The sequence below is a fragment of the Bos javanicus genome, chromosome 24 (genome assembly GCF_032452875.1).
Source record: "Bos javanicus breed banteng chromosome 24, ARS-OSU_banteng_1.0, whole genome shotgun sequence".
NCBI lineage: Eukaryota > Metazoa > Chordata > Mammalia > Artiodactyla > Bovidae > Bos > Bos javanicus.
In genome coordinates this window covers 22,215,421-22,237,529 of record NC_083891.1, presented here as the reverse complement: position 1 = coordinate 22,237,529, position 22,109 = coordinate 22,215,421, and the positions used below count along the sequence as shown (strand labels likewise).

Below are 22,109 nucleotides of genomic sequence, written 5' to 3'. Positions count from 1 at the left end.
TTTTAGGAGTTCTTGCATATTCTGCTACACCATCACCCAGAAGGGATGAAAATGAAAAGGAAAAGAATGTTTTACATCCTCCTCCTCCTCCTCAAGGGCTTATGAAAGTAAATCACTGCTTGAAAATAGCATATTTTGCCAAATAGGATTATGTCGGCCCTTCAGACTCACAAGTAAAGAAAGTTGAGTCTAGTATGTGCAGGCATACTAAGTTGTTTCGTCATGCCTGACTCTTTGCATCCCTATGGACCATAGCCTGCCAGGCTCCTCTGTCCATGGGCATTCGCCAGGCAAGAATACTGGAGTGGGCTACCATGCCCTCCTCCACAGGATTGTCCCAACCCAGAGATCAAATTTGTGTCTCTTAATCTCCTCCATTGACAGGCAGATTCTTTACCGCTAGCACCACCTGGAAACCCCTCTCATGACCCTAGCTGAGTTTAAAGCCATACTAAGGAGTCTGGCTCTGTGGGGAACTTCTAGAGTTTTGGCCATCACCATCAGAGGGTGGCCCACACATCTGGCTTAAGACCTGAAACACCTATATCCTAGCTGATTTGCTTGCCTGCCTCCATATTCTTCAGGTTTCCCAGGTGGTAAAAAAAAAAAAACAACACCCACCAGTCAATGCAGGAGATGCAAGTTCAGTCCCTGGGTCGGGAAGATCCTGTGGAGGAGGGCACAGTATTCTTGCTTGGAGAATCCCATGGACAGAGGAGCCCGGTGAGCTACAGTTCATAGGGTCACAAGAGTTGGACACAATTGAAGCAACTTAGCACGCATGCAGATTTGTGTGTCGGGCTTCCCATGGGGCTCAGTGGTAAAGAAACTGTCTGCCAATGCAGAAGACACAGAAGACCTGGGTTCGATCCCTGGGTCCAGAAATTCCCTGGAGGAGGAAATGGCAACCCACCCCAGTATCCCTGCCTGGGAAATCCCATGGACAGAGGAACTTGGCAGGCTACAGTCAAGCGGCCACAAAAGAGTCAGACTCAACTGGAGCGACTTAGCAAGCATTCCATATTCTCCACATTTCTTCTGCCTGGAATAAGTACCCTTCCTTGAAGGATATTTCTCTGGATACTGATGAACCACTTATATTGTGCTAAGCACTTTAACAATTGGCAAGTTTCACAAATACCCAGAAACCCTGCTCTGAGTGTTTTATCCTTTAGTCATTTCAGACTTTTCAAGAGTTCCAAAACAGTGACCTCTTGCCAATCACTTTGGCCTTGAGTTCACACTGAGGGGTGACCATGTGAAGCCGCCAAAGGAACTCCTTTTTGTAGCTTTGACAGAGGTCTCCTCCATCTATTACATCTTTTCTGGGCCTCTTATTGAGAAGCCAACAGGAGAAATTTCTTTACCAGAGAAATGAGGGCAGCAAGATCAGTGCTTCGCTTTTCATGAACACATAGTTTATTTTTATCTTAAGGGCACCACAACCTTTCTAAATGATCACATTCCCCTTTTTACTTTAGCCATGACAAAGCTGAAAGCCAAGTTTACAACCCAGATCTGGCAACTGAATAGCATTATAGGACAGGCATTTCATAGATGCTTCCTGTGCACTAAGCTCCACCTAACACTGTTTCACACAGTTGCTGTGAAAAACCTGGGAGATGGCCATTACTATTACAGGGAAAGGAAAGGGTTAGTCCCTCAGTCATGTCTGACTCTTTGAGACCACATGGACTGTAGCCCCCCAGCCTCCTCTGTCCATGGGATTCACTAGGCAAGAATACTGGAGTGGGTTGCCATTTCCTCCTCCAGGGGGTCTTCCTGACCCAGGGATCAAACCTGGGTCTCCCACATTGCAGGCAGATTCCTTACCATCTGAGCCACCAGGGAAGCCCCGTACTACTATAGTCTTTCTATAAAGAAACTGAGGTTCACAGAAGTGAAATAACTTGCCCAAAATCCTGCACAGTGAGCATCACAGGTAGATTCTCTCTCCTTGCATACGTGCGTTCTCAGTCGTGTCCGACTCTTTGTGATCCTATGGATTGTAGCCCATCAGGCTCCTCTGTCTATGGGATTCTTCTGGCAAGAATACTGGAGTGGGTTGCCGTGCCCTCCTCCAGGGAATCTTCCTGACCCAGGGATCGAACCCCCATCTCTTAAGTCTCCTGCATTGGCAGGGGGTATCTTTACCACTAGTGTCACCTGGGAAGCCTCTCCTTTCTTTGGGTCTTAATTATCTCCTGCCTAGACTATTATAATAAGCACTTACTTGATTCGCAGCCTCTGGACAATACACTGCTATCCTTTGATTATTCAGTTAGTTCAATTTAACAAATATTTCTAAAATGCAGTGTGCCCAGAACTGAGTTGAAAAAGATATTGTTCCTGGTCTCATAGAATTTGTGGTCAAGTAGGAAAATGACATAAATCAAAGAGTTACACAAATAAGAGTGTGATTATTAACTGTGGTAAGTTCTATAAGCAATCTTCCTTTAAAAAAAAAAGACATAATTATCAAAGCTGCTACATCAGTCAGAAGTTACCATGAAGAAGGATTGTTTGAGTTGAAGCATGAAAGATAAATACACGGGGAATGGGGATTATGGACAGTGGAGGGAGCTGGAAGTAGCTGATGAAAGGCTTTACTGGTAGATAGATGCTATATGTACAAACACCAAATAGCAAGAGCAAATCTGGTATCTTTTTTGGAACTAAAAGCTTTGTTGACCTAGAATGCAGTGAGCAAACAGGTGCATGGTAAGAGCTGGAGCTGTAGATGTAGATGGGGGTAGACTGTGATGCTGTGTGGCCGCGCGGACCATCTTGAGGAAATTGCTATCAATCCCACAACAGGAAGCCACTGGAGGATGAGAGTTACATACCGAGTTAACACAGTGGATTAGCTTGGCAAGTCAGATTCACATGAGTCAAAGATCTTGCCCTAATATTAATTTTTAGAATACAGGCAATCAATAGGCACAGATGAAGCTGAGAAAGGCCTGCAGCATTCCAAGTGGTTCCCCAGGTCTTTCCTTCCCATATTGGATGGGGAAATCTGAGGGAAAGTTTGCAAGGTGATCTAGTGAGCCTTCCCACTGCAAAACCATTAAGAGACAGCTAAAGAACTGTATTTGCAAAGACAATACCATCTCCTATAAAGAAGAAACTATTAAACTGTGAAGCAACTTCACACTACAAATGGGAAGAAAAACAATTATAAATTTCATATTTATCTCTTGTCTAAAAAAATAAGCATATTATATACCCCAAAGTTGCATTCTTTTTAAGGTATATGAGATTATTCTTTGAGAAAACTTATTAATATAAAGAGACTTTTTTGTGGAATTATAATCTCTGATGCAGGTTTGTGGTTTCCAGACCTGAATTTCATTCAGTTCAGTTCAGTCGCTCAGTCGTGTCCGACTCTTTGCGACCCCATGAACCGCAGCATGCCAGGCCTCCCTGTCCATCACCAACAACCAGAGTTCACTCAAACTCATGTCCATCGAATCGGTGATGCCATACAGCCATCTCATCCTCTGTCGTCTCCTTCTCCTCCTGCCCCCAATCCCTCCCAGCATCAGAGTCTTTTCCAATGAGTCAACTCTTTGCATGAGGTGGCCAAAGTACCGGAGTTTTAGCTTTAGCATCAGTCCTTCCAATGAACACCCAGGACTGAATTTCATTAGACCATCTTAATTTTTTTTTTTTTTTTTGGTGGCGGGAAACAACACAAAGTTAAGCACTTTTTGTTTCACCAGGTAACAGCTTTGTTTGGGCTATACTAGGCTTTAGTTGCAGCACACAAGCTTCTATGTTTGCAGCAAGCAAGGGCTACTCTTCGTTGCGGTGCACGGGCTTCTCATCGCAGTGGCTTCTCTTGGGGCAGAGCACAGGCTGTAGAGCGCAGGCTCAGTAGTTGTGGTGCAGGGCTTAGTTGCTCCATGGCAGGTGGGATCTTCTTGGACCAGGGATCAAACTCGTGTCCCTTGCATTGGCTGGCAGATTCTTAATCACTGGACCACCAGGAAACTCCCTACAATGACATCTTTCAACTACCATCACCTGTTAGCATGTTTCATGAATGCAGTATATTTTTTAACATTTTATTTTGAAAAACAATTCACACCTACAGAAGATTTTTAAGAATATCACACTAAATTTCCCTTCTACGCTTCACCTAGGGAGTGCAAACATTTTGTCGCACTCTTCTCTATCTCCCTATATATGTTTACATATGTAAACTACACACACGTTTTTGATGAGCCATTTGAGAGTAAAATGCAGACATCAAAATCCTTTACCCCTAAATACTTATGTATATATTTTCTAAGAAGAAAGAAAGACATTCTCTTCTATAACTATGGTATCATCATCAAACTCAGAAAAGTTAATATTGATATTTATTATGATTATCTATTATTAATATACAGTTCAGCCTTCCCTGGTGGCTCAGATGGTAAAGAATCCACCTGCCATGTGGGAGATCTGGGTTCAGTCTCTGGGTTGGGAAGATCCCCTGGAAGACAGTATGGCAACCTACTCCAATATTCTTGCCTGGAGAACTCCATGGACAGAGGTGCTTGGTGGGCTACATTCCATGGGGTCATACAGTCCAAAGAGACAAACACAACTGAGCGACTAAGCACTATACAGTTCATATTAAAATTTTGCCTATTATCCCAACATTCTCCTAAAGAAAGTAGGTTTTAATACACACAAAATTAAAAATAATCTGACAGAATATCAGAATAAAAGGCATTCTTTTAGAGATGATATATTTAGCTCTAAGAAAATAAAATCACTATTTAGTCCAGGTTTTCTCAGTGTTCCTTGGAACACTGGAGGCTGCACCACACTTTTGTTATCAAACCCACATTTGGTAACCATTGGTGTAAACACTTACAGAGAAGACATTATTAAATAAATTTTTTTAATTTATTTCAGTGCAACGCATGAAAGAGTAAATGTCATGTTTTGAAAGAGTATTACTTAAGATAAATACAAATAAGGCTATTTCAATATTGATTAATTATACATTACTATAAGTTAATTTTTTCTGATGGTTTTTAGATGCTTCTTTTAATACTTCTTATCTATAATTTGAAGAGTTTGCTTTAACCTTCCCCTCAAAGTGCTTTTGGCCTTTAGCTCTCAAAAGGCCAAAAATTATAAAACAGCATCTAGACGAGAACTGGAAATAAATCAGAAGCATTATCTGCCTTCTGCCAAGCCCTACCGAGGATGTAGCTGGAACACCATGTGCAGACAAGGTCAAAGGAAAAAACCGCTAATGGAGTTGTCACTGAAGAATATTGTTGAATTGGGCAAGACTTTTTCAGAATTAGAATTCTACAGACCAGCAAGACAAAAGACTAAAATAGGGTACCATTAAGGTCTATAAAATTATGGTGTTCCTTATCCTCAAGATTCAGAAAAGGGGCAATTGTAAAGAAAATCAACAGAAGGATTTCTCTCAAAATAAACTTTAAGTAGCAATAAAAGTCAAAAATACAAATATATTTTAAAAGTGACATGTTTATAAATTTTAAATTCATAAATCATTATAGAGAAAGCCTATATTAAAGCAAATTAGAAACGTCTCATTTATATCCATCACCTGTCCTCCCACAAAGTATCTTTCAACGGGATGAGTCACTGACCTAACCCAGTGTGACAGTTTTATGTGGTCCGTTTTTCATTTCAGAGCCCCTGCTATAAGCTCCACTTAATATTATGCCTGTGTCATTGACGCTAGACATGTCCATTCATACATTAACACATGTGTGGTTAAGGCATCCATACATTTTTAAAAATATAATTTCTAATATTTCAGAATTAGAAGTCCTTGGGGCAAGGAATAAATTGTATATATCATTTTTTCACTAGCAGTCATGAAATAAGAGATTGAAATCGATTTGGAAAATATACTTCAGAAATGTGGATCATTAGTATTTGTGTCCTTCCTGGTTTTCATTCTTGTTGACAGCTGATAGAAGTTTTGCAAAACAAAGTTAAGCAAACACAAACCTTGTAGATTATTGCAACAATTGTGTAGGAACTCCTTTTTTCTGACTTCACTCTAAGCAGCCAAACCCAAACCAGAAAATTTAGATCGACTATAAAACTGTGTACAAGGAAAAGTTCTCCTCTGAAAGGCACCACATTGCATACTAAGAATTGAACAATTCTTAAAAATGAAAATTTTACTTTTCTAAATCTGATTTCCAGACACTAAAGTAATCAGTATTTTCTGTGAGGGTCCTTGGCCTTGGAAGATCTGTGGGTTTGGCCTTTTTCAGTGGCAGTTTGGTTTTTGTTTGTTATGTGAGGACCCAGTGGCACAGCACAGAGCCCATGACATAATTAGCATTCAGAAAATATTTTATTAAATGGTTAATTCAGGATAGATGAGGGTAAATATCCAGTAGGATTTTAATTTTGTTTTACTGTGACTTTTAACAATTAAACATATACCTGGCTGCTCTGGTATCTCAAATGGTAAAGAATCTGCTTGCAATGCAGGAATGAGTGATAGTCGCTAAGTCATGTGTGACTCTTTGGGACCCCGTGGACTATAGTCCATCAGGCTCCTCTGTCCCTGGGATTCTCTAGGCAAGAACACTGGAGTGGGTTGCCATTTCCTTCTCCAAGAGACTCAGGTACAGTCCCTGGGTCAGGAAGGTTCTCTGGAGAAAGGAATGGCTACCCACTCCAGCATTCTTGCCTGGAGAATTCCAAAGACAGAGGAGCCTGGCAGGCTACAGTCCGTGGGGTCCCAAAGAGTCACACTCAACTAAATGACTAACAAGCTATAACTGTGCATTCATTTGACATTTCCCTGCCAGGTAACCATGTCAAAGACCCAGAGATGCCCTTTTTCTAGTGTCCACCGCTGCCCTGCCTCAAGACTGGGAAACGTGATTAGCTCAGTGAGTTGAGTGCTGTTTCTAACAACAACTACTACTTCTTTCTTAGACAGCGCAAGGACGAGCTGGAGCAGAGAATGTCTGCCCTCCAGGAGAGCCGGAGAGAGCTAATGGTCCAGTTAGAAGGTCTCATGAAACTACTAAAGGTAAGATGTTTCACATAGCTATTTCCTAGACCTACGACTATGGCATTTGTTAAAAAAAAAAAAATTAATAAATAAAATACATTTTAAAATTTGCACCTAATGTGCAATGGTTTTTCCAATTACTATATATGTGATTTCCTCCCCCAAAAAGTGGTTTCAAACTGAGTTTTAGTATCTTTTCTTAGACACATCAAATGATAACATCAATTGTAGGGTTCATTCTTATCTATTTCATGGAAGCAGACTACTGACGACCTTCATGGCATAAGTTATTTCCAGTTGGCTCATTTCCAGTTCCTTTTGTCCTTGGAAGTAATATTACTAAAACTGAATTTATTCAAAAATATTTCACATTTCATAGCTTTCAGCAGTTCTGACTAAACTGAACTGAAGCTCATATCTAATTCAGAAAATGAAGATACAGACATTAAAATAATTTTGGTGATTATAGTTTTATTAAGAGGAGTAACTTTTTTCATTTCAGTAAATGTTATCAAATCTGTGTGGCTTTTGCAGCAAGTCACATAATTCCTATGGGTTTCAAATGCAAAGCGTAAATGGGAATATCTCCTTCACTTTTCTACAAGTGGAGCATGTAATAAGATGGTCTGCAGAGTGTTATAATAATAATTCTCATTGGGAACTGGCATTCTTTCTTTCATAAATCTTAGTCCCTTCGTCAGTGTGCACAAAGTTGCATTTCAACTCAAAAGTAGACTCGTATGGCCACATGTCCCTGATGGCTCCCGTGGACATTTCAGTGCTCTGTGGCCATCCTGCCTGATATAAACAAGCATGAACCAGTGACATGCCAAAGGCAGGAACTAAAGCTTATGTTGGAGTAACACAGACAAAGTCTCTGGGACAGCTCACTTGCAAGACAAGATGTCCTATCTTTCAGTCTATGGCTCCCCTATATCCCTGACACCCCATCATTTATTGTTTCTGTATTTCTTTCTTTCTTTCTTTTTCTTTCTTTCTTCCCTTTCCTTTCCCTTCTTTTCCTTCCCTTTCTCTTTCTTACTTTTCTTTCTCCCTCCCTTCATTTCTTTTATGTATTTATTTTTTAATTTCAAAACTTAAATAACAGTTAACAGATATTTGTTGAAACCTACTGTCTCCCAGGCACTGATGAAAATGTAACACTTTTTTTTCTTTTCTTTTCTTTATTCTTTATTCCTGTAGTCGACTTTTCCTGCCATCAGTATCGGAAATGCTTTATCTTTACTGAACAAAATTTACTTTTCATTGTATCAGACATATAAAGTATAAAATTCAGTTTTTGTTGTACTATCTGTCCTCTGTCCATGGACTTCTCCAGGCAAGAATACTGGGGTGGGTTGCCATTCCCTTCTCCAGGGGATCTTCCTGAACCAGGGATCAAGCCTGGGTCTCCTGTAGTGCAGGCAGATTCTTTACCATCTGAGCCACCAGGGAAGCCCATGTTAAGACAGGACCAGATAATTAATAACCTCTTGCTGTTTCTGCCCTATTATCTCATTTGATGATCCAGACACGCTTTTTCTGGTTTTTTTCCCCCACATATACCAAATAAAGTGGACCTGTCCCATCTTTCCCGTCACCGAATGACAGGGAACTGAAAACAGCCCTCTGGTTCTACGTCTATGCTTCTGTCGCTTTAGCAATGGGAGAGGAGTCTGTTTACCACCAGCCATCTTGGCATCACTGTAGCCTGAGTGTAGTCTATTCTATCAGGATTTACCCATTGCAGGATAAGGAGAGAAATCATGTTGAAAGATGATTAGACACGTGGAGGAAAGAGACAGGTCCATAGTTTCAAATACCTAAATAGACTTGGAACTCTAAGTACCCAAGGTAGAAGAGGCTTGATTTCCCCCACCTTTATTCCTTCACACTGTGTACATGCTTTTATTGGAACCCTGGGTAACCTAACCATTATTGATTCAATCTTTCTGTAGGAAGAAGAATTGAAGCAGGGAGTAAGTTATGTGCCCTACTGCAGGTCTTAACTAACAGTGGAGGGGCCTGCCGTCCTGCCGTTTTTCTCATTGCTTTTGCCTCTAATGTATGTTCATGCTTCAGTTTGGAAAGAGAAAAAAAAATTATACTAATTTGCTTCCTTTTCAATGTAGTGCTTGAATTGAGACACATAAAATTTAGCATTTTTTATAACTACCATCAACATCAAAAGAGCTATTACATCTTTTAGAACAGGGAACATATTTAATTTGTTGGAAACTCTTTAGAGCTCCAGGGTCTAAGTTTCAAAGCAGTCTCATGCTTTTTCTGGGTCGTTGATCAGACCCTTCTCTTAATAGAAAGACACTCACCACAATTACTAATGGTCCATTAGATGGAACCCACTGAGGTTCTACCTCAGTTAGCACTCAGAAGCTAACCTTGACATCCGCTCATCCTGTGAATGTTCAGTTCAGTTTCCATTTTACTGAAAAGGTGTGGAACTTCTTTTTGTAAAAATCAGCCAATTACATCTCCTCTCATTGCCTAATTACTAAGCCCTGTTCCCCACTGCTCACCATTAAGTGCTCAGTCTAATAAGAGAAAGACTGAACTCTAACTGTTCACTTCTCAGACTAGAATATACCTACCATTGGTTGACGATCATCTCCAAAGAATAGATAACTTTCAGCCTTTATCTTATCACCAAGCACCTTTCTGCTCTAGGAGTTCACAAGGGGTTACATACATCTTCCCTGGAAATATGAACCCTGTGGCTCTGTAACTGTAGCTGAACTGAAGCCCTCTGTCTGACCACGTGGCCTGGTGCAGAAGCCAGCAGAGGGAGCAACGTGCTCAAAATACAATAAGAATAAAACAAAAAAACAAAATAAAAGCAGCTTTCATTCCCAGTGCATGTACCGAGCTGTGTATGACAATATATCCCACCTGCCAGTCTTATCAAAAAGTTTGACATTATTTCCATGGATCCATGACAACCACAGCCTGTCTGATTTCAACGTACCCTTTCATTCTTCTGTATTCTCTTTCCTATTATTCATTGTGCGTGTTTGTGTGTAACAAAGAATGTTTGCAAAATGCTGGACACATTTTTACCCTTCATTCCCATGGTCTGTAAAAAAAAAAAAAAAAGGAAAGTGTAAAACGAATCTGTAATGTCAGACAATAAAGACAATGTATTACATTATTTGTATTTTGTGAACAAAGTTACTTCACTAAACTGAAGTCAAATTTTAATGAGAGACAGCCCCCCTGGGTAAAGGACACACGTTTGCTGCCTGTATAATTGCCCATAAATTCATACCTGGGGTGTTGCTATTGTACATACGAAACACTTAGATCATGGTAAAGAAAAATGCCATCTCATGGTCCTCTCCTGCAAACAGCCTCTTTTCCTTCCTGTCTCTTACTCAGCATGTGCATAGAAAATAGAAAGAAAGCTCAACTATAACCTTACTCCTCCTAGTGGAGGCAGAGGGTAACACCCTGCAGTCAGTCAGCCTGGCTTTAGCCATTGTCCTTTGGGGACCCTCTCTCTTCCATTTCCAAGGCAACGCATTCTTGAAAGGCTCAGTGGACCAGGACGTTCATAAACAGATGGATGCATAGAGCCAAACCATGGCAGCGTCCATTACTGCGTTACTGTCTGCTTCCCCTCCAGTTCCTCCCCTGCTGAGCCCTCACCAGCTGCAGCATCACTGAATGTCAGCCAGCAGTGGTTATCGCTGCCTAGGTTAAAGACCACTACTGGCAACACCCAGACATGTCAACGATGCATTGTCTAGGTCGGAGGAGTCTTTGCGGTCTTACTCATGTCTTTGCTTATATTCAAGTCTCTTTTCCAAAAGGACCCAAGGCAGCTTACAACTAACTAAAGACATAAACAATGACTTCATAACATAGAAATAGAAAAATCAAACACTAAAGAAAATGCAAATACGCTTATCTTAAGGGACAGGGGTGTTACTCTGAGCTTTCTAGCAATGAGGCAAAAAAGGGAAAACATAATTGGTAGTTTTATCAGAACAGAAATGTCAGTCCTCAAGGGGCCAAAGTTTCTGTTGGCATAAAATATGAAAAGGAAATTTCACTCAGAGCTTTACCAGAGGAGGAGTGAATAATAAAGCAGACACATGCAGTAGTAGATTTCATGTGGCTGATTCTTATACTGACCTTCAGTCAGAACTAAAGACAGAACCCCATATGTCCCAATCCTGCAGAGGCAGTTCTACAAGGAAATAAACAAATACCATCTGAATTTATAGACTTCTCATAGTATAACATGATCTAAGGAGAGAATTTAGAAGTTTTAGTCTGGCGTCTGCTTCTAAATTCTGTTTTTATTTATGAGCCTTTCCCCTCTGGGGACAGTCTCTTTGTAAAATCAGATTTAAGACACCACACACAACAAATTGTGCTTGATTTAATAACCTCTACTTGCTTTATCATAAGTCTGTGTGGTTCAATGTATTTTATTATACTGGTATATATAATTCCTACTTATACTGTTTCTTGTTCGAGGTAATGCATGAATTTATTCCCCTTGAGGAGAGAACATGAATTTTTTTAAAAAAGAAATAGTGCCTGTAATATAATATGATGATGATTATGGTCTCATAAGCAATAAATTTTTTTACAAACTTGAGTCGAGATTATCCTACCCTCTTTCTTCTTTGTGTATTTTTAAGATTTATTGAAGGAACCATAAAAAGAACACTCATAAAAAGTTTAATAATGAAGGCGGCTGGGATATAATAGCAGTGACGGTATGTTCCCAAGTTTCTAGTATCTTTCCAGTGCCAAAGACCATGACCTGGTCTAAAATCAAGTATCCTGACTTTGAGTTCAGAAAGTAGGATCTCAATAATAATTTTCTTAGAAAGATTACTGGAGTTAGCCCTGAGTTATGGTGGTCTAAGTTCCTTACTCACAGCTCTAAGATCTTGAGTAAGTCAATGAACTTCCTAGCAATTTATCTCAAACATACTGATAATACATGGGTCTCAGGGTTGTTGTAAAGATTCAAAAAGATAATGGATGTAAAAGCACTTTGTAAAATGCTCTGTGCATATCAGATATAAGGATAAATGTATGTATGTATGTGTACACATATACATCAGAATATATAAGCTTTTCTAATTTGACCCACATTTTACACACACACACACACATACACACACATATACTCTTTCTCATATTAGCTAGTGTCTCAGTCAGGGGAAGAAAGTCACACACCATTCCCAGTTCCATCTCCTGCTGTATTCTATTCTCTGTTTACAATTGAATGGCCCAATTCCCTGGGGAAATCATGGTCACTTAGGTTCCTGCCTCTTCCAAACATATTGTGAAATATGCACAGGTCAGAAATAATAGATTTTACCAGCTTAGGTTCACCTTCCATCATTTCCCCTGCTTGTCCTCTCTGGTGAGTAGCCTATGGAGTAGGGAAGTGATCACGAATGAATAGGGATGGGGATGATTCACATCAGAAATAATTGACTGTAATATTAGGACTGAAATCTGTGTTCAAAAACAGACCTCCCCAGCCTCTCTCTCTCTCTCTCTCTCTCTCTCTCTCTCTTCTCTCTGTTTCTCTCCTCTTTCTCTTTCTATCTCTCACATTTCTTTTAAATTAGGGATTGTTAACTAATTCTCGAAAAGTAAAAATTGCTTCTCTGTTTAAAAAACCTTACAAAATGATCCTCTAGTTCAGGATAAAGGCTAAGCCCCTTTAATGACGCTGGAGGCCCCCACACCTGGCTCCAGCTCTTTCCGGCTTCATCTGTTCCACTCCTCACAGCAAGCCTGGTGTATCAACCCCACTGGCTACCCCAGCATGTCTGCAGTACCCCTCAGACTCCCCAGGCCTTTCCCTGGTACTCCAAGCCCTGGAATGCTCCTCTGTCTCCCACAGTGCTTCCTCTTTTCTGCCTGGAAATCTCTGCTGTAAGACGCAAGGCACATGGTGCTTCCTGTCTGACCAATCAGAATTAGGCACCTCATCTGCATCCCCACATGAAGCCCTGTGATGATAATCAGGGTGGTTTGGAAGAAAGGATGAGAAAAGGGTTGGATGTCACTAAACAGGCAGCCACATAAAATCAGGCAGGCCTGACTGTGCTGCTTTCTCCACCAAACTTGAGAGGCTGACTTTCGGGGAGTGGGTGACCTGGGTTGGGGAGAGTCCATAGTACCACCTCCCCTTGTCTCTTGACCATCTGCTTGGCCATTCCTCTAGATGGTGCTGGTTCCACAAAGTGACACTGGGCACTTCCCCTGAAGCCTCATTCCTTTCTGGGACAGAGTGGAAACCCAAATCCTTCCTGGAAAAAAATCAGAAAATTTATGGATCTTGTCACACTTTTTAAAAATTGATACAACAGCAGGTTGAGTGGATTCTCAGAGAACGGAGAGTAGAAATGAATTTTTCATTTATTCTCTGGGAAGAGAGCTATTTTAAATTTGCCAAGTATGATGAATTGTTTCCTTCGTCCATAAATCAACTCTCTCCTCAGGAATTTGAAATCTATATATTGATCTGCATGGACCATTGTCCCTTAAGTCTTTGCTCCATTAATCACTGAGTAATTTCCAAGAAAGGATGTTCACAGAGATTATTCACTCTAACTCTTCTAAAGTTGTTACCCAACGGCCATGCCTCATGACCAGGCCAGAGGCCACAGTTCGCTACAGGATACACCTGTGAAAATGAAACTGTACCATATTCACTCTTCTACCCCAAAGCTAAGAGATAACTGCCTTCCCTAGTGGTCCAGCAAGAACAGTAGTCAGGAAGGCCTGAGATGGTGTTCCCAGCAGTAAGTCTGAAAGTGAAAGTGTTAGTCACTCTTTGTGATACCATGGACTGTAGCCTGCCAGGCTCCATCCATGGAATTCTCCAGGCAAGAATACTGGAGTGGGTTGCCATTCCCTTCTTCAGGGGATCTTCGTGACCCAAGGATCAAACCCAGGTCTCCTGCACTGCAGGCAGATGCTTTACCATCTGAGCCACCAGCAAAGCCCCTGGTGTCTACTGTCATCGAGTGCTGACAGAGGGAGGTGGGCCCTGATAACCCAGGGAGCCAGGATTCTACCCCCAGGTCCGGGTAAAGACTGGTCATGACTGGGGAAAAGATGCAGCTGAATCTTTACTTCAGCACCGAATCATCCACCTAATTTCTTCATACAATCAGACTGCTTGTAATTGCACCAATTAGAAATTCATTTAGGAGATAGTAGCTGTTAGTCATTCACACATGGGTGTAATTTAGACTCAGTCAATTGTTTTTCCCTTAACATATAACCACAATCTGTTATTTTTCTCTTAACACAAGTCTACTCATGGGAGTTTTGAAGACAGGAAAGAGGCAGAAAGGGGTAGGGAAAGTTGGCTTTGGAGACATGGTGTTAAGCAGGGAGAGCGGAGGCCAGTGTGGTACCCAAAGGTGGCATGGTGCCCTGTGGTACCCTGTGGCAGCAGCCCCAGGAACATCATATGGTACATAATCCAGTGGCACAGGTGTGAGCAGGGCTGGCATGCACTACAGCCCCAGTAACATCAGATACTGAAACACAGGCCCACAGCCCCATATCCAAAATCACTGGGTCCAGAGATGCTCCAGAACTCAGAATCTGGTTTTAGAAACTCAATATAGTGCAGATACCACATAAGTAGCCTCATAGCAGTTAGGAAACAACACATGTAGCCCATTGGATTTCATATTTGCAGATAAGAGACGGGGGGCCTGTATTTCTGAACTGATTGATAAACAGCCCAAAGGCTCTTCTGCCACTCTGGCACTCACACTGCTCTCCATGAGCAGTAACTAGAAGGTTCTACTGCATAGCCCAGCAGAAAGCCATAGACCACTGCTCCAACACACTCTCCAGTGCATCCTTGTCCTGCATCTTCTGAGCCTTTGGGTAGCTCACCCTTTCAACATTAGTGACAGTATGTTTCGAAACAGCAATGGAAGCATGTGAAGGTTGGTCCCAGTGCCCACAATCCTGAGAAGTAGCTGTGGTGATGTAGGAAAACCCTGGCCTTGTGGGCTAAAGGCTGGGGGGTCCATTTCATCTCTGTCCTTCACTAGCTCGGAGACCTTGGGTGATTATGACCTCTGAGTCTTGCTAACCTGAAAAATGGGAGTACTCATACCTCAAGTGGTTGTTGAGAGGATTAAGTGAAATAGATGGGATTAAGGTGCTTTCTAGACCATCAATTGCTATTGAGACATAAGCTACTATCATGCCTAGCACTTATTAGTGAGAGAATAAAGCAAACTAAGGCATGCCGATATGCTCTAGAGACTATAAATTGCATACAAGAGTGGAGTTTTATTATTATTATGAACCTCCTATCACGGAAGAGGATGTGGCTTCCAGGGTAGAGAAGGTAACCCACCCTGTGTAGCCAAGAGAAGTCTTCTTCCTTCAACCCCCCTGTCCAGCTTCTCATGGCCAGTCCCTCCTGCCATCTGCATCTGGGTCCTTGGTAAAGAAAACAGATGAGAAGGGGCAAGGAGCCCTGCCAAGGGCCTGTCTTGGAAAGGATACACAGGAGGGTTGCCAGGGAGAGGCGCCTGACCTCAGGGGAACTGATCAACACCTGTCTCCTTTAGGGACCCTCCACCAGCCATAGGCCATCCAGGCCATCTACAACCCAGGGCAGGCAGAGCACCTGGGCTCAGGCCCCAGCCCAGACCCTCTAGCCCCATCTCCTGGACAATTCTTTTCACCTCTCTGAACCTTGTGGTCCATGACGGCACATTTAGCATAATGGGGCCTACTTCAGTAGGTCATGGAGAGACACCAGTGGGAATGTATGTGAAAACCTTTTGTACATGGCGAAGCATGACTCAAAAGTGAAGTCACCACCTATTGGTGTGAGATGCAGGGAGGTGTCCAGGTAGCTCATCAGCAGAGGAGTCACCATAATGACCTTGAGCTGCCCAAGTTCGCTAGGGTAAACCAGGTCCATCCCGGAGAAGGCTGGGGCAAGGGGCTGCAAAGCATCACCAGCAGGCAAACTTCACTTCTCTGGGCCTCACGGGCCACTCCAAGGTACTGTTGTGAGTGAAAGAGTGGAATCCTCAGCGCCTCAAGCATCACATGAGTTATTTTCTGTTTTGCTTCATTTTTAATTCTGGATTTTTCTCAATTTATAGATTTGACTTTTATGTGTGATGCTGGAGCCCTGGAAAGCTAACAGCATGGCATTTTACAGGATTGATGTTGTGTGTTTTAACTGCAAGCAGCTGAACCCACAGCAAAGACCTAAATGGAATACTCCAGAGCACTGCTCTGGTGGTGCATGTCTGGGGTTTGAATGGGGTGATGATGAATCTCTGGAGCTTGCTGTGAAATAGTCCTCACTCTCCCTGGCCAGCCCCAGCGGGCTGGAATGCAATTTATGTGAACATCTAATCTGTTGTATATGCACTTCTTACATTTTCATGTTTGTGCTGACTTGACTGCCTTTGTAAACTAATTATTAAAACAGAAAATGATTCCAAGAGACCTCACTGCAGAGCCGAACCTATGAAATTCAAGGTGTGACAAGTCTCAGAATGATTTCCTGCTGAGGGTTGGAGTGAGGAGATGAATGACTTTTAAGTTGTTTTCTCCTTTTTCTTCACTCATTTTTAAATCCCACTGTTCTTACTGCTAGAATATTGCTTTTTCATAGGTGAAGAGAAAGACAATTCCTATAGGAAGCATTACCCCCAAACTGGAAACCAAGATTTCTATGTTTCTCATCCTCATTTGAATCCCTGAATCAGAGCAATTCAACAGTCAACTTTTCCTGTAAAGTAGGGACTAAACAATTTACACCTCATTTGAGTCTTAATTTGAGATTTAATACACACAATATGGCATAACATGATAAGCACTATAAATTATTCTCTGCAGATGATGGCAGGACAGACTGGTTGAAAATTTAGGAAGAGCAATATACCACATCCATCCTAAATAGTCTCCGAGTTTAAATTTTTTCCTAATGTCTTTTTATTCTGTATAGATCTTCTTTCAAGGAGAAAATAAACACCTTGAAATTATCACTGCTTAACAGTAGTTTCATTACGTGGGCAAACATCTCATCTATGACGTAGAACAGTGAACGTGGTACTAATAATCTCCGCTTTCGGTTTGTAACCCAAACTCCAGACTATGTCCGGTAAGGTCCTAAACGGTCTGCGCCTGCAATTCAAGTTGAGCATTGCCATCTCCATGACCTAGAACTTCAGCTCGCTTTGGGATTCCATTGTCACGGTTTTTAACATTTAACAGAGGCACTGGGAAGGGCATTTGGCATCTTCTTGGGGAAAACAAATTAATGGCTTGCCTTGTCTCTCCAGACCCAGGGGGCAGGCTCCCCCCGCTCCTCCCCTAGCCACACCATCAGCAGGCCCATCCCCATGCCGGTGCGGTCCGCGTCCGCCTGCTCCACCCCGACCCCCACGCCTCAGGACTCACTCACGGGGGTAGGGGGAGACGTACAGGAGGCGTTTGCACAAAGTAAGTGGCATTTCTATTATTATCGGTATTACTTTGCTGTGTTCTGCTTTATGTGACCAAAAACAAAGTCGCCAAGGATTGCGTGTTCTACAGTTATCAGAGCCAATACCAAAGATGTTCTAGACTGTTCCGTGGCTTGTGTCAGAGCCAAGCCTGAAAGACCTTTTAGCACCTCCCTACGCTGATCTGTTCATCCCTTCACCATCTTATCTTCTGGCTTCTCTTGCCCTGCCCTGTTTTTTTTAATGAGCCTTTGCTCCTTAAGGGAAAGGAAAAAAAATCCTTCCAACAGTATCCCTAGGAAATTATATGAATGTAATCCATTTGAAAATCCTGCAAGATATTTCCGGCTTTCTTCTTTTTACATGAAAGGAAACTCAAGATTTGAGAGTAAACAAGCCCATCTCTTTAGCACAGAGACAATCGAAAAGGATGCTTAGTCACCTTCCAGATGCCTTAGAGAGTTGACTCATTGCCTCTGTGTCCTGGGGCTGGGAGGCGAGGCCCCCACAGTTCACAGAGGAGGGCAGAGAGTGATTGGAGATGACAAACAGCATTCTCCCACTGCTGCCTCTTCTAGCCATGTATGTACTGCGAGGCTGTTTCTCTTCCTGCCGAAGTTTATCTGTAAGCCACGTATTTGGAATGTTGAGCTTCTTTTTTAAACGTATTATGGACTTAGCCCTCAATTGGGCTCCTTGCCCTGCTCCCAGGCCAGCACACAAATATCCTTTTAACCCTTGCTGTTGTTATTGTTTAGTTGCTCAGTCATGTCCAACTCTTTTGCGACCCCTTGGACTATAGCACAGTAGACTCCCCTGTCCATGGGATTTCCCAGGCAAGAATACGGGAGTGGGTTGCCATTTCCTTCTCCAGGCCATCTTCCCAACCCAGGGATCAAACATAAGTCTCCTGCACTGGCAGGCAGATTCTTTACCACTGAGCCACCAGAGAAGGCCCCGTTTGAACCCTTAGTGTGATGGAAATCTCATAATAATCTTTCTCAACCATAGAGAAATATGGTCTAAGTTCCGAGTCAGGGTATTTGGCATACATCTTCTGCCCATGTATTGGCAGCAGGAGCAAGAATCGTCACGCCTTTTCCACCCTCTGAGGACATTCGGTGCACAGGGTTCCCATTCCCAAGAGGTACCTGAAATAGTCGGGGGAGTTTGGGGAGCCCTGCTGGGAAGTGGAGGCTGAAATGCTGGAGATCAGAATCTGATGCACTTCAGCCACCAGGTAATGGCTACAGCAGTAGCAGCTGCTGGGAAGGCACAGCTCTGGTGGGGAAACCAGACTTTTCATCTATGAGGGCAATACCTAAGTAGGGTGATCACATATGCCGGTTTACCTGCCACCATCCCTGTTTGTGCCAGGTCACCCAGTCATTTTTTTAAGACTTTTTTTTTTTTTTTTGATGTGGACCATTTTTAAAACTTTGATCAAATTTGTTACAATATTGCTTCTGTTTCGTTTTGGTTTTTTGGTTGTGAGGCATGTGGGACCTTAGATCCCCAACCAGGGATTGAACTCGCACCCCCTACATTGGAAGGCAAAGTCTTAACCACTGGACCACCAGAGAAGTCCTCATTCTTGTTACCAATACCACCCCTTTCACTTGTAAAATTGTCCCAGTTTGAACAATAAATTGTATGAATCCCCATCAGCTGCCATGTCTTCATACATCAAAGGCCATTGCCCTGAACACAAAGTATTTTTTTTCAGGAAATGAACCAAAGCACTTTTGAAAAGAAGTCTTGGAAGTTTTCTTGCTGTAGAATTTCAATGGGAATGATAAACAGCATAAAAATTGGGGGAAAAGGAGAGTATTGAATTTTTTTTCCGTTATCATTCTTTCCTAAGGCTCAAGAAGAAATTTAAGGAATGACTTACTAGTAGCAGCAGATTCCATCACGAACACCATGTCCTCTCTCGTGAAAGAGTTGAATTCTGGTGAGTCCCTGGTCCCCTCTTATCTGTCTGCTCACTGCAGAAGGACCCATAACCTCTGTTAGGGATCTGCTCATAGAACACTTAGGTGCCATCTTTTTAGCTGAAAACTCTGCATTCTTAAGATGTTTATTGTCTGAGTGAGAAATGTGAGACCATCTTGAGTTTAATAATTAACACTTTATAGGTAAACTTTTAAGAAAGGCCTCTGGAGATTTCAGCATTATCTTTAAACCTTATTTGTTGTTGTTCGGTCTCTAAGTCTTATCCAACTTTCTGCGACCCCATGGACTGTAGCACGCTGGGCTTCTCTGTCATCCACTATCTCCCAGAGTTTGCTCAAATTCATGTCCATTGAATTGGTGATGCTGTCTAACCATCTCATCCTCTGCCCGCCCCCTTCTCTTTTTGCCTTCAATCTTTCCCAACATCAGGGTCTATTCTTAACTTTATTTATTACCCCCAAAATAGTTAATAACTCAGAATTGTATAAAGAAGAAAATAACATTTACTGTAAGCTAAACTACTCTAGTTTAACTATTCATTTAATGTTTAATATTTAGGTTGATTCCAGTTATTTACAATTAGAAACAACTTTGCTGTTTAAAAGAGATCTTCTCATTGTCAAGTAGAAAAAGATTTTTTAAAGATCTATGTGACATTTTGTTGGGATGTTAGATTTTTTAGTACTGTTTACATTTTGCTGATGAAAAGACTATAAATACATGCTTAATGCAGAAAGTTTGAAAAATGCAGAAAAGAATAAAGAAAAATATTAAAATTGACTTGTAAATCCAGAATCCCATGGGTATGCCTGTGGCTGATTCATGTTGATGTATGGCAGAAACCATCATTATATTATAATTACCCTCCAATTAAAAATAACATTTTTTAAAAATCGAGAATTCCAAGGTAGCCACTGTTAAATATATCATGACCCAATGTGACATGATGCTGAAGTTAGTTTATAAGGTCAAATGTCTTATTTACTAATTTAGGCTCTGTTAATTTGGAATGCGTGGCTATTTGAATGAAGCTAAACTGAAATTTGGGCTTCCTAAGTGGCTCAGTGGTAAAGAATCTGCCCACCAATGCGGGAGACAAGGGTTTGATCCCTAGGAGAAGAAGATGCCCTGGAGAAGGAAATGGCAACCTACTCCAGTATTCTTGCCTGGGACGGAGGAGCCTGGTGGGCTATAGTCTATAGGGTCGCAAAAGAGCTGGACATGACTTAGCCGCTAAACAACAACAAACTTAAATTCACCTTTGCAATACCACCAAAGAAAGATCTTCCCAGAAAATATATAGCATAAAATTGCAGTACTCTTTATCCTAATAATACTACAGAGTTTTAGACAATTTAACAGTGTTAATATACAAATAAATATATTGCTAGTTAGGAATACATTTCATCTATTCATGAAAGCCCTACTAGCAATATGACTGTTTTTCAGGACTGTGGTCATGTAGTTGAGATTACAAAAACTGTAAAAATAAAACTTCACCATTAAAAACAAAATCTGGACTTAAATTTCTGAAAGTCTCTATAATTAGAGTTAAAATAATGAAATGGTAATCTTAACCTAAAATAATAGCAATATAAATTGCTGCTATTATTTTAGGTTAAGATTACCAGATAGGATAAAAATGACAGTAGTTAATATATATATCATGGTTAGTGGCATATACCCAGTGCCCTAGCAAATGATGAAGAAAATGAGTACATTCTCATTGGGGATGTTTCAGAGTACTATTAGTTTATACTCTTACAGTACTTTGAAATAATAAGTGAATGTAGTGTTTTAGGTTTGTTTATCTTAAGTTAAAGTAGATTTTCCCTAATAGTTGCTCATGGAAACCCCAAACAAGCCTTTTGGCCAACCCAATAATATTAAGCAAAAGTAACAACAGTTTTAAAGAAGAGGGGGAAAAACAGAATGCTTGGAGAATTGTCAGTTATTAAGACAAAAATTCCTTGTAACATTATTGAGATTTAAAAAAGACAGTGTGTGTGTGTGTGTGTGTGTGTGTGTGTTAGTTGCTCAGTCGTGTCCAACTCCTTGCAACCCCATGGACTATAACCCACCAGACTCCTCTGTCCATGGAATTCTCCAAGCAAGAATACTGGAGTGTGTTGCCATTCCCTTCTTCAGGGGATCTTCCTGACCCAGAGATCAAACCCAGATCTCCCACATTTCAGGCAGATTCTTCACCATTTAAGCCACCAGGGAAGCCCCAAAAAAGACAAAACTGTATTCTAAATGGTCTTATGTTTCAGTTCAGTTCCGTCGCTCAGTGGCAACTCTTTGCGACCCCATGGACTGCAGTACGCCAGGCCTCCCTGTCCATCACCAGCTCCTAGAGTTTACTCAAACTCATGTCTATTGAGTCAGTGATCCCATCCAACCATCTCATCCTCTGTCGTCCCCTTCTCCTCCTGCCTTCAATCTTTCCCAGCATCAGGGTCTTTTCAAATGAGTCAGCTCTTCGCATCAGGTGGCCAAAATAGTGGAGTTTCAGCTTCAACATCAGTCCTTCCAATGAATATTCAGGACTGATTTCCTTTAGGATGGACTGGTTGGATCTCCTTGCAGTACAAGGGACTTTCAAGAGTCTTCCTGATTTTATGGTAATTCAT

General features: G+C 41.6%; 1 protein-coding gene across 23 annotated transcripts in view; it reads left to right on the top strand.

Annotated features, from left to right (window-relative positions):
- The window catches only part of DTNA (dystrobrevin alpha), a 453,431-nt gene that overhangs the window by 419,219 nt on the left and 12,103 nt on the right, over nucleotides 1-22,109 (top strand). For 12 of the 23 annotated variants that reach the window (XM_061399629.1, XM_061399630.1, XM_061399622.1 and 9 more), the window contains 3 exons: nucleotides 6,943-7,039; nucleotides 17,359-17,518; nucleotides 19,385-19,474. In XM_061399629.1, coding sequence (XP_061255613.1) covers nucleotides 6,943-7,039; nucleotides 17,359-17,518; nucleotides 19,385-19,474 — 347 coding nt within the window. Of the gene's footprint in view, nucleotides 1-6,942; nucleotides 7,040-8,979; nucleotides 10,188-17,358; nucleotides 17,519-19,384; nucleotides 19,475-22,109 lie in introns of those variants that run through there. The other 11 variants (XM_061399615.1, XM_061399620.1, XM_061399628.1 and 8 more) reach the window with 2 other exon arrangements.